General features: G+C 34.5%; 1 protein-coding gene and 1 non-coding gene across 2 annotated transcripts; one reads left to right on the forward strand and one right to left on the reverse strand.

Annotated features, from left to right (window-relative positions):
* Window positions 1-2,641: 2,641 nt before the first annotated feature.
* Window positions 2,642-2,714, reverse strand: Trnam-cau. The gene has a single exon. It is a non-coding gene; the product is annotated as a tRNA-Met (tRNA).
* Window positions 2,715-6,334: 3,620 nt separating this feature from the next.
* LOC111036404 lies at window positions 6,335-8,210 on the forward strand. The gene is made up of 2 exons (XM_022318421.1): window positions 6,335-6,889; window positions 7,964-8,210. The coding sequence occupies exons 1-2, from the start codon at window positions 6,594-6,596 to the stop codon at window positions 8,208-8,210; spliced, it is 543 nt and encodes a 180-aa protein (XP_022174113.1). The 5' UTR covers window positions 6,335-6,593.
* The last annotated feature ends 4,764 nt before the right edge of the window (window positions 8,211-12,974 follow it).

Here is a 12,974-nt window from a genome sequence, read left to right on the forward strand (position 1 = left end):
TCGTCCACATTAATAGGACGCCACACCCGCGTTGCACCCGTCTCACAAACGCGCAACGTACCGAATTCGAGCTCCGAAGTTCACGTTTTGTGTCGTTACATACGTTATAAGAATTAGAGTTATAAATTTACGTTTATAAAACGATCGTGACTCATTTAAAAACGGAATCGTCGTAAAAAAAAAAAAACGTCCGACCAAACACGGGCAGAGTTCTTACCGTCGAGTCTCTCATATAATCGGTCGCTTCGCTCTGATTTTTAAGCTGACGCCATAAAACGCGAACAGCCGCGCTCAATTCCGGTGTGTTGTAACAAGACGGGGACAACGCGTGGTGCGGGTGTGGCGTCCTCTCGAAGGCCCGAGCGCACAGAACGCGGTCCGTCGCGGCGGGCCGTGATATCGCGTGTACGATTATGGCGACGGTCAAGGTCGAATTGTGTATTCGATAACAACCGGACCGCTGTCCGCCGCCGCGACGGATCGCGTTCCACGCTGTCCGAGCCTCGAGCCGGTACACCGCGCGCGCCGCCGCGCCGCGAAAGCACTACCCGTCGTAGTCTCCGATTAGTTGTCGCTGCGCTTGAGGCCACGCCCATCGCCGCCCGCGTCAACGCATTTCGTACGGACCGCGCGCGGTAGTCGTCCGTCCATGACACGGGCCGCCGGCGGCCGCGAGACAACCGCTCCCCCCCCCCCCCGACGATGACCGGAAAAGTAGTCGTCGACCGACATTACATCCGAACGATTTTCCAGACCCTCCAGAATACCGCGGTCGGACATGNCCCCCCCCCCCCGACGATGACCGGAAAAGTAGTCGTCGACCGACATTACATCCGAACGATTTTCCAGACCCTCCAGAATACCGCGGTCGGACATGAGCTTAATGAAAAGGTCTAATGTATAGACTCCGTCGATTTTATTTTTTCCTACCCGTTGAGACACGTGTTCACCGAGCGGCGCCGAGCTCGTCGTGTTCGAAAACAAAAACAAGACGGCGGACGGCGACGGGATTCCCTGTGTAGGAGACAAGCGAGGACGACGGCTGTGCATATTATTATCGCGACGACCGACGATAATAGTTGTCGGTATTATCTGAAAATTATTTTCATAATCGCGAGAATGTCGTCGTCGTCGTCGTCGTCGTCGTCGTCGTCGAGTACGTTACCGAAATTTCATGCAATATAAAATAGTACTAATGAGTAAAAATACACGTTTTTCGAGAATTCGGGCCATGTGTATTGAGTTGGAAATATGTTTAACGATATTCATAAACAATTATTTTCAACAAATTATCTATAGAAACTGCAGATTTAAAAGTTGTACAATATATTTCTCAATATACAACACACAAAATAACCAATACACAAAAATATTTAAAGCAATTTATAAAATGTTCACTTTACAATTATAATAGCTAAAGCATGAAAATATATTACATCTACGTATATAGCATTGAATAGTAATGCTATTATAGTAGGTACCCACTACCTACGTAGTTTACTATATGCAGTTCAGCATACGTTTCAGAATCCTAACAATATTATTAACGCATAAAGATATAAAAATATTTTTATTCGATACGTCAGTTGTAGGTACTAATTTTGATAACATATATTGGATATTTAAGCGAATAATAATAATTTTTTTCCAACAATTTAGCTTAATGAGTCAATTTATTATATATTATAGGTTGTAATCTAGAAGACTAGAGTACATCGATCATTGGGACTAGAATCATTTCACCATTATATTATACGTATATATTACAATAGGTAAATAATAATTAACTATAGTGTTATACGTACTACACTTGTTTTTATATATAATAATGATATGATGATCCGTCTCTGCACTAGGTACATATCATTAAAATTGTTTTATTTTGCAAATCCCCTACACTATTAACAAATACTTTATTTTATCTATGATGTACATTTTAGATTCCGCAAGGAGCGATGAATGTATTGATTTTACAATGATGTGTGGTTTTTTATTTATTATTTGATATTTGTGTCCGTCACGATTTTTCACATATTAGGTAGTACATTATAATATATTATATAAATATGTATTTATTTATACAGATATTTCAGTTATGTGAGAAAAGTGTATTGAAAATTGTAATTATTTAATTTATAATATTTACTATTCAATTAATTTATATTTAAAATCGTGAATTTATGGACTACCCACGAATATGTTAAGTGGGGCCCATTATCTTCTTGAAAAATAAGTACAATTTAAATCGAAACTATGGGCAATCCAAATACAAACAACAGATTACACTTATTGAAGTAAGGGGTGAAGATTTTTGACACTAAACTTATTATTATTACTTAGTAATATACTTTTATAAATATTAGATGTGCAATTTAAAAGCTTAAGAATTTTTTACTATGGAATAATTTGCAATTCTTGTGATTTTGACGAATGTTAAAAAAAAACTCTATAAGTTTGAATGCTTATAAAAAAATATTGTGACTATATTATGTACTTAACTTTTAATAAATATTTACATAGCCACCATAAATACTTATGACTTAATGAGAAACTTAAAAAGAAATACACTATATTTCAAACTTTATGACTCGATGAAAAAAGTGTTATCGACAGCTGTAGAAAAAAAAACTAAAAAGTAACTTGCCCCGGGTGAGGATCGAACTCACGACCTTAAGATTATGAGACTTACGCGCTGCCTGCTGCGCCACCGAGGCTTGAAAACTGTGTTCAACGTTTTGCCATCTAACCCAAACATTCACACATATTTTTCATAAGCAAAATATGGATTTTGTACAAAAATAAAATATCAATGTGTAATTTTGTATGTTAACTTGATGATTTAATTATTCAACTCTACACAATATAATATTAAATTATACATATTGCAATTTCAAATTTTAATAATTACTAATAAATGGCAATAACTAATACACTCTTTCGGGTTATTGCAATTATACAAATAGTATAATTAACAGATAGGTACATACAAAATATAAATACATTTGAAAAATAGAATACAATACATATCGCAGCAGAGCTTTTAACGGCCTAAAAACAATTTGTTTTTTTATGCCAATAGTCAATTCTATACCTACATAAAAAGACAAAACATTTATTTTTATTTTTTATTTAGTAGGTAAATCAAAGTATTTCATATATTATTATGTTTTCAAACGATTTTAAATTATCAAATTGATTAAGAGGACGTCGTGTGTTGTCTCCGCCTTACACGCGTACAAATGTACCATCATTTTCTTTCACCAGTTTCAATATTGTATTAGTGTTTACTATTTAGTGTGCTGCTTGTTTCGATATCAGAGTGAATTGACCTATATTTTCAAACATTCAGGTAAGAACATTATCTGCGATGTTCACTATCTNACTCATCGTAGCTGTACCATAGACCCACAGTCCACAAAACATACGACCATCACTTATCAGTAAGTTATCACCTACGACAGTAATTCTCTAATATATCTATTTAGTGTGCTGCTTGTTTCGATATCAGAGTGAATTGACCTATATTTTCAAACATTCAGGTAAGAACATTATCTGCGATGTTCACTATCTCGGATTTTACGAGATTTTAAATTTTATGATAATTATGAGCATTTAAATATTAAAATTGTACATACCTACTCGCAAATCCCTAGAAAATTTAAATATCGTAAAAAAAACGACCAAAACAACATAGATAGTAGATACGTAATGTTCAACAATCTATAAGATTATATATCTATAAGCCATAATAGGTAAAATAATAAGTGGTCATTATTTTGTGGTAACATTATTGCCAATAGCTTTCATTAATTACACACATACAGTTTGTTAAGAGGACGTGATACCCGCATGTGTTGTCTCCGTCTTACACACGTATGACATAGAACACTTTGGTTCACTAGTTTTATTAGTGTGCTGCTTGTTTCGATATCAGAGTGAATTGACCTATATTTTCAAACATTCAGGTAAGAACATTATCTGCGATGTTCACTATCTGGGATTTTACGAGATTTTAATTTTTATGATAGTTATGAGCATTTAAATATTAAAATTGTACATACCTATTACCTACTCGCAAATCCCTAGAAAATTTAAATATCGTAAAAAAAACGACCAAAACAACATAGATACGTAATGTTCTACAATCTATAAGATTATATATCTATAAGCCATAAAAGGTAAACTAAGTGGTCATTATTTTGTGGTAACATTATTGCCAATAGCTTTCAATGATCACACACATACAGTTTGTTAAGAGGACGTGATACCCGCATGTGTTGTCTCCGTCTTACAAGTGCGTACCATAGCAAATTTTACGCTAAGCAGAACACGTGTAGCTCCGTTAGTTTAAAAATTAGTGCCAATTGACCTGTTATAAAATCTAAAGGTAAGATTATTATTTCGTCAACCTCATAGGTTTTTTATTATATTTTAATTTTAACGCGAGTTATGAGTATTTTAAAATTGTAAATTTTTTATACATCTTAAAATACTCACAACTCGCGTTAAAATTAAAATATAATAAAAAACCTATGAGGTTGACTAGATAATAATCTTACCTTTAGATTTTATAAAAGGTCAATTCGCACTAATTTTTAAACTAACGGAGCTACACGTGTTCTGCTGAGCATAAAATTTGCTATGTTACGCACTTGTAAGACGGAGACAACACATGCGGGTATCACGTCCTCTTAATGTATAAACACTTTAATATTTACTAATTTTTATTATTTAAATTGAGATGAGTTCCAATAAATGAAAGGAATCTAAAGTCACCCCAAAAATTGTACAACGTATTACCTACTACAATATTATAAAGGTAGTTTCCTTTAATTAGGTATAGTGTTTTTTATTAAGAATTCGATGATAAAAAAATTTAAAATCCTAAGCTAGTTTTTTGAAGCGTAGGGAGAAAAAAGTGTTTATTGGGTACCTGGGTAAGTACATACATATTTTATTAGTGCGTATACCCATAAATATATTTGCCAATACACCAGTCAACAGTGCCGGCTTGAGGGGAAAATAGTTGGTGGTGCGCATTTATAAAATATGTATTTAATACTTTATGTATAGTAATAATTAATAGTAAATTCTGTACATTAGATAACTGAACTTTATTAATATATATTTATAGGTAGATATTCTTGCGCAATGATAATATACATTTTTCTTAAATATTTCTATTTCTATGATTTACTGTCTATAAAAGTAGGTATTTACTATTTATAGAAATAAATACTGAAAAATTGATCACAATATTATTGTTATTATATACCGTGTTCCAACCTTCCGTGATAGCGGTAACGATGGCCATTGATTATAAATACTATAGTATTTATAATCGATGGTCTGGGAAACGACCCCCACCCATCACCCGACCATCTAAGCGACGCCGCCGCTACCGTTTGTATATCTGTGAGCACAAATTATCTGTGAACAAGTACCATGACGAACACATCATTTATACGCGAATAGTAGGAATGTTTATATGCGCACGCGCGAACCGAACAAATGTCCACTGTGCTAGATGCTCGTTAATCGGCGCCGGCTTAACTCATCGTAGCTGTACCATAGACCCACAGTCCACAAAACATACGACCATCACTTATCAGTAAGTTATCACCTAAGACAGTAATTCTCTAATATATTTACTATACATATAGTGTAGAATACTATGTTAAATGAGTAACTATTATTTGTCGACAAAATAATTTTATTTTATTACACATCGGACGATTGGATCACAGTCGATTACTCGGTTGTCACTGCAGCCCGTCGATTAATTAATTTTGTTTTTTTTTTTTTTTTGTCTAACACACAAATAGACTCATTAATTAAAAATAATATCATTCAACGTTGTCTAAATTTTTGAGATTTATCGTATATTTCAATTTAGTAAGCATTTTTCTAAGTCCCAACCGAATTATTATAATTTATTAAAAAATTAATATAAAAAATTAATACGACATTTGTCCATTCGCTTGCATTTTTACGTGTCGCGTCCATTAACACTCATTGCTATCGTGTTTAACCGTTTTATAGGAACCCACAAGCAGAATTTTTAATAATATGATTAACGTTCATTACGGAAGCGCAGGCCGCTATCAAAGAGCTGTTTTGCGTGTAGCCATGTAGTCAGGTTAGGTAAGATTGCGCAGGTCAAGCGCAGAACCCGTCCATATATATATATATCGAAAAATAAAATACGTATAATATTGTATCCGATCGTTTAGCAGAACAGCAGTAGATCGCCGGGAGCGGTAGTATTTCAATATTGTACATAGGTGTCGGAAAAACATAATAATTAATAATAATATTACGGTTACAGTGTGGTCGTAGATAACACACGAACGGTAAACAGTTCAGGCAGTGGCCGCAAGAGCGTTACAAGTGGGTACCTACTTGTTGTCCGGCAGAGTGGGGCGACCGCGTGCGCCTCGAATCAGTTGTGTCACCGATCTCCGTCCGCCTAGCACGTCGTTCCACCGCCAAACGATCAGAGTTCCCCACCGCCTTTTCACTGCCTGATCATTTTGACGACGCCGAACGACAATTTACTACGACAGAACATTATAAACACAAAGCTGAACATCATGAACGACTCCTCCTCCGAAGACGAGAGGATCGAACGAATCTTAAGGAACGAAAGAGGGGAAGACTATGTCGACGAGGGAATCGTCACTAGCGTAGGCTATTTTGACACCGAAGACATTATCATCGACCGGACGTATCCACTGCCGAGCAGACCACGTTATCAAGTGTTGTATTCGTCGGACGAGGAAGACGAGGAAGAAGCTGCTAGAGGCGGCCGACAACTATATGACATGTATCCTCACCACGTGAAGAACGTGTCCCGCGGGGACGACGACACCTGCGGTTCAACACTTAGGTAACTATGTACATGGTTATTATGATCAGACACCGTCTTTAATGGTTATAATATGTATTTCTGAGGCACAGACTTCTATACTACACTAGATAAAGACTCCTATATTATTATCGCCGAAGCTCGCGTAGCAGTTGGCCACAATTTTCTCGGCTGACAAAATATTTCAACCATAAAACAAAATGCATAAGACATAACATCGTTTTTAATTTTTAACAAAATGATTCGTGTACGATAATTTTTTTTTTCAAATAACAGGCTTAGAAATAATAAAATACAATACAACATAATTAGTATTTACTATATATATAAAATACCATATTAAAAAATGTCGACCGACAACCAGGCTTCAACTGATACCGAGAGTCCTAGTTCTATATAGAAATCTGTGTTCAGAGGTAGTAACTTTGGGGGACCCCCCCCCCCTCCCCCTCTCTCAAAAATAAATTAAATGTTAAGAGGACTCCACACCCGCATGTGTTGTCTCCGTCTTACAAACGCGTAACATACCAAATTTACACTCAGCAATTCACGTTTTATGCCGTTAAATTAAAAATTAGAGTGAATCGACCTATTATGAAACTTGGTGATAAGAACTTTATCTGTGTTTTGTTGGAATTTTTCTACGATACTTCAGTTTTTAAGCGAGATATAATTGTATAATAAATGTAAATTAAAAATGCTCATAACTCACTTAAAAACTGAATTATTGTAAAAAAACTTCCAACAAAACACAGATAAAGTTCTTAACATCAAGTATCATAATAGGTCGATTCACTCTAATTTTTAAGCTAACGAGATATAACGTGAACTGCTGAGCGTAATTTTGGTGTGTTACGCGTTTGTAGGACGGAGACAGCACATGCGGGTGTGGCGTCCTCTTAATAGTGAATACTGTTTGTTTGTCTAATTTTATTTGATGGGGTGGTGGATACTCACAATTGTTTGTAGTTTGTGTAGCACATCATAAACCTCCCCCCTACCCCTTGGAACAGTTACTATCATATGATTATGTACTCGTGTGTTTATATTATTTTATATACCTATCGAATAGCTAACCGTTCGCTCGTTTTCCAGAAATATTTTCATGAACACACGCATGAATGGCGAAGGTATTCCTAATGTAGAAATTTCGAGACCAGAGAGAATTATTGGCATGGGTGTCAGAGGAGGACAAAATATATTCTACTTTGTGGTGTGGGAGGAGACCGGAAGAGATTCTTATCCGGTTAATGAAAATGTAATGAGATGGAAATTCCCGGAATTGGTAATAGAATTCCACGAAGACATGGTATTAAATCCTACAAGATATGTAGAATTGTAAATACTTTATAGTGTTTATACATATTAATATTCTGTAAACATTATAGTATTATAAACATATTTTATTGGTAAATACCTATACTTAATGTATTTTTTTTTTTTAACAATAAGCAATTGTGATATTTGTTATTTTTAATGTTTTTTATGTTAAATAATTTTTTTTATTCTTAATTGCCTAATTGAAAATTATGTTTTAAATGAATGTAATACAGGTTGTTATATAATAAAAAATCTTGTGTATGGTGATTATAACGAAGTTAATGTTATCATTGATTTTAAAAGTAATGTAGTGAAGTTAGCGGTAAAAGTTTATAAATTACTTAAAAATAAAGTGGTGTTTGAACTTTGTTTTTAAAGTAGAAATGTAACAAATAAAATAAAGGTTGTTCAAATATTTCAAGTACAGAACTAAAATTGTGTAATAAAAGCTGAGATATTTTTTGAAAAAATAAATAATATTATAATAAAAAATATTGATAGCTATCGATTGACCTCATGTCTATGTTCTGGTGGTTTAAATTAAATAATAATAAATTTATCTCCTCAGTCTACTTAAGTCATTAGTCGTTTATATTTTGTGCATTACTTGATGCAACACGTGTCTACAAAATATGGTTTAAAGGAAAAATCAATAAATACATACACATAATAATTTGAATAGAGAGAAAAAAAACCATATCAATCGACATTTTATATTGATTTAGGAAAATATAATATAAGCTATTTTTATTATATAGGTGTTATTTGTAATAAATGTACAAATTATATTAATGAGCAAGTAGGTTAGGTTAAGCAACTGTTGAATATTACCATTTTGAATTATTTTTTGTGGCAGACATTATAAACTGTAATATGATCAATTTAATTACAGTGTTATGAAATATAAACACAATAATTTGAATACAAGTTTATTAAATAACAATAATTTGAATATTTTCTTGTTCCTAATGGTATAAATCTATAATTATTAATTATTACTTGCTAGTAGAACGTAACAAAAAAACACCAACATTTTACATTTTACGTATTGCCCACATATTATAGTGGAGTATTTTTTATTTAATACGTGTTGGAACTGTATAAAGTATTAAGACCTTGAAGAATAAACGTTTTACAAAGTATGCGGATAGCTACTTAATATTTTTGTCCGTCTAATATACAACAGTCATTAATTTTGTGAACTTTTTTTAATATGTGTAAATTATTGTAAACACAGTTATAGTCCATACATATTTGATAATATAACAGTTTGTTTTATATAATTATCTATGCACTACTTTTGCACTAGGCAAAGAACACGCTTGTTATAATATTATAAATCTCTATATATATATAGGAAAGTTACTTTAGCAATAATCAACGCAGATCCGAAACTATTTGAGTTATCCAATTGAAATTTTGAGGAGGTATTTATATTATAATGTCAAGTTCCACTAATAAAGGATTTATCAAAATTTTGATTTTAAAGGGTTGAAATCGGCAAAAATAAATTGTTTACGTACAAATTGTACATCTGCATATACATATTTTACAGCACGACGACCTGTTTGTTTCCATAACGACGTGCAACCGTAACTTTTTATCCGTCTATAACTATATGTTTGATCACTGATCAGTGTGTAGATATGAATTGTTCCGAGAAGTCAAATTCTACAATCTATCTATATCAATTTATGTATATAAATATAAATCCCAATTCCCCTTAGACAATGCATCACGCTTAACGCTTATCATTTAAAACAGATCCATCTATCTTCTATCTATGATATAAAACAGTTAATTTAATTTCTTAATGCTTATTTCACAGTGGAATCAATCGGAAGATAAATGAAAAATTTTCGAAAAGCCGAAAAGCTGCAGCGTTTCGAAAGCCGCGTATCCCGCGGAGTTTTCTGACGGACCAGCTAACAGAACGTATCCGTCGAGCGTTTTTATCACTTCGGCGTTCGTCCGCCAAAACGCAAGCCGACTGGCGTTTTCCGCCCCGGATGAAAACGCCGCGTATTACATCCATCGTGTATAGCTACTCCGATATAAATTAATACATTTGGAGTTTGACGGAAAACGCCGCGGGCTACGCGGCGTACGAAACGCGGCGGAATCCGTCGTGTATAGCCCCAGCCTTACTGTGAGTTTTTTGATAAGTGTTTGTTCATAATGGTTAGTTTAAGCAATGACGCTTAAGAATTTAAGTAAACTTAAGTCACCCGCGATACAATATGCAGGTTATCATACAATATGTGACATGTGTATAGGTATACAATTTGCACGTTTATTTTAATTAATAACTAATTTTCCTCGCAATTTTCTTAATCTTTTAATAGAACTTGGTATTTTTTTTTTTTTTATTGTTGCCATTGGTTTATCGGGCATATCAGGTTTGAGAATTGCGTCAAATCGAATTTTAGTACATTGCCTAACAAGTTGTCTGTCAGCCGAGTTACACTCATAGCCGCTCATCGGCATGTACACAATCAAAATAATTAATACAATTTTAATTAAACATATTCATATGGAGTGTACACCTAGTGGTTGCCGCAATCTACAGGTAGATAGGCTACCTGATAACATACTGCTCATATTATTATCACAATCGAGTCTCATTTGAAAATGGAATTTTTAAAGGGCAACGAAGTGCAAGGGATCAGCTAGAACAGGTATAATAATGATATAATAGAGCTTTGTTTCGACACGACACTACGACAGTTAATTTGTCTACTGACGATCGTAGGTACTTAGCAACGGCTATATATTTATGACTTGTCAAAATTATAAACTACAAACTAACGTAACATTTTTATTAATTTAAGTGTTGTATGGGAAACACAGAATAGCTCAATTATACAAAATGCGTTATCGAAAAATAAAAATATTTATGTATTATCATACGTATTAGTTACCGTATATTATATTTAGATACTTGATAATTATTAGTTATTGATTATATATGCTTTAAGATTTAAACTCACCATTCCCTACCAAAATATGCTACGCTCAATGAGATGGTCTTAATTGTTAATCTTAATGTGATATTGAAATGTTGTACGTCGTTATATTAAGAAAATAAATAGTATTAATACTAATATATATCATAATTAGAGACTAACCAGTCACATGGGCGGCGGTGGTCTAGAATGCGACGACGTCCAGCTGACGATGTTCATAGTAACTATACAGTATAGGCTATACTTGAGTGGGCAATCGTAACAGCAATGACCTAAGTACACAGATATTCAGTGTTGTAAAAAATACTTTTAAAAAGTATTTAAGTAATTACTCAAATACTTTTCAGAAGTATTTGAAATAATCTTCAAATACAAAACAAAAATCTCTTCAGTTCTGAAATAATTTGTTACACTAAAAAATTTGCTTATTGCATTTTATAAACATGATTCGTTCAATAATCAAAAAACTAATCAGTCATGTTAGTTCTTTTTTTAGTGATAGTAGCACCATAACAATGAACTTATTACTACATAGTTATATATATTGTTAAAGCTATTTATGTATTTGGAAATTCCATACCGTCATAGATCTTCGTGGTGACCCAATTAATTAGATGTGTTTTTATGAGCCGCTGTCCATACACGTCGCCGAGTAGTGGCAATGGTACGATGGTTTGAAAAAATCCAGCCAGCAGACGTCGCGTTCGTCAGTATCAATTCAAGATTTACTGACGGACTCTAGCGGGCCAGAGTACCTATAGGTATATTATGTTATGTTATAATATGTGGAACAGTGAAGTAAAATGATGAGATACAATTTGTAGATATTCTGACATCTCAGTCTAATATAAATCCATCACCACAACTAATTATAACGTTCTCTAACACTATAATTTTAGATTTTTGAGCTTCTTTATTTGAGATCCATTATTAAGTTTCACATAAGCACTGATGGAGTTTCCATATATCGATTACAAGTAAGAAAATAAAAATGGCGGATTTTACGTTAGACATTTTCATTACCTTTTTGTCCAACCGGTATTCTGGAGGAGTTTACAATCGCCCGATTTATGACAGGGGGGGTTAAATCAATGTTGGGGGTGCTTAGCCCCCCCCCTAATTATGCCTATGGATTTGAACGTCCGGTCTACGAACTGCGAACAACACGCGGCGACCAATAATTATTGCAGTTGTGCGCTCGTGATCGACGGGACGAAAAACGATAATATTGTGAACGACGCAAACATTGACAAAAAGCGTCGTGCGCAACACTAGGTTTCAGAAATCTTTCGGCGCGTATGGCTTCAAACAGCCGGCCCGCGTATACGAACTTAAATAATGTAAATCTAAAAACGCCGATCGCTCACGACTCGTGGTGCACGTCCGCTGAGGGCTGAAAACGACGGCACGGCGAGCCCGTCACGGGAAGACTGCAGTGCCGCGCGAGGTGGCGGCTTACAGGAGAGGGGATAAAAGTTCCGACACTTAATTCGTTCGTTGCGCGCCTGCGTACATCAGTTCGGACGACGAAAGGCGGTTGTTAAATGGGCGCGAATATAGGATAGGCCATCATAGGCATGGGTTGTCACTGGGTAGTTTCGATCATGGCTAAACATCATATTATACACATATGTATAAACGGGGCGCCCAAATACAATCCTGGGCCCCTGTACTAAATCCTTGTCCGGGCCCTTTGTAAACATTCCAAAAATACAATTCACCATCTATATCAGGGGTGGCCACTAACCTTAACTTTGGGAGCCGCAAATTTTATAAACATAATTTGAGGCGAGCCACATAGTAAAGCGATGGTTTTGAAA

This window comes from Myzus persicae, unplaced genomic scaffold (assembly GCF_001856785.1).
Source record: "Myzus persicae strain clone G006 unplaced genomic scaffold, MPER_G0061.0, whole genome shotgun sequence".
In the NCBI taxonomy this organism is placed as follows: domain Eukaryota; kingdom Metazoa; phylum Arthropoda; class Insecta; order Hemiptera; family Aphididae; genus Myzus; species Myzus persicae.

Coding starts and splice junctions, on each gene's coding strand:
- LOC111036404 (XM_022318421.1), top strand. CDS start 6,594: ATGAACGACTCCTCCTCCGAAGACGAGAGGATCGAACGAATCTTAAGG. Junction 6,890..7,963: donor ACCTGCGGTTCAACACTTAG/GTAACTATGTAC, acceptor CTCGTTTTCCAG/AAATATTTTCATGAACACAC.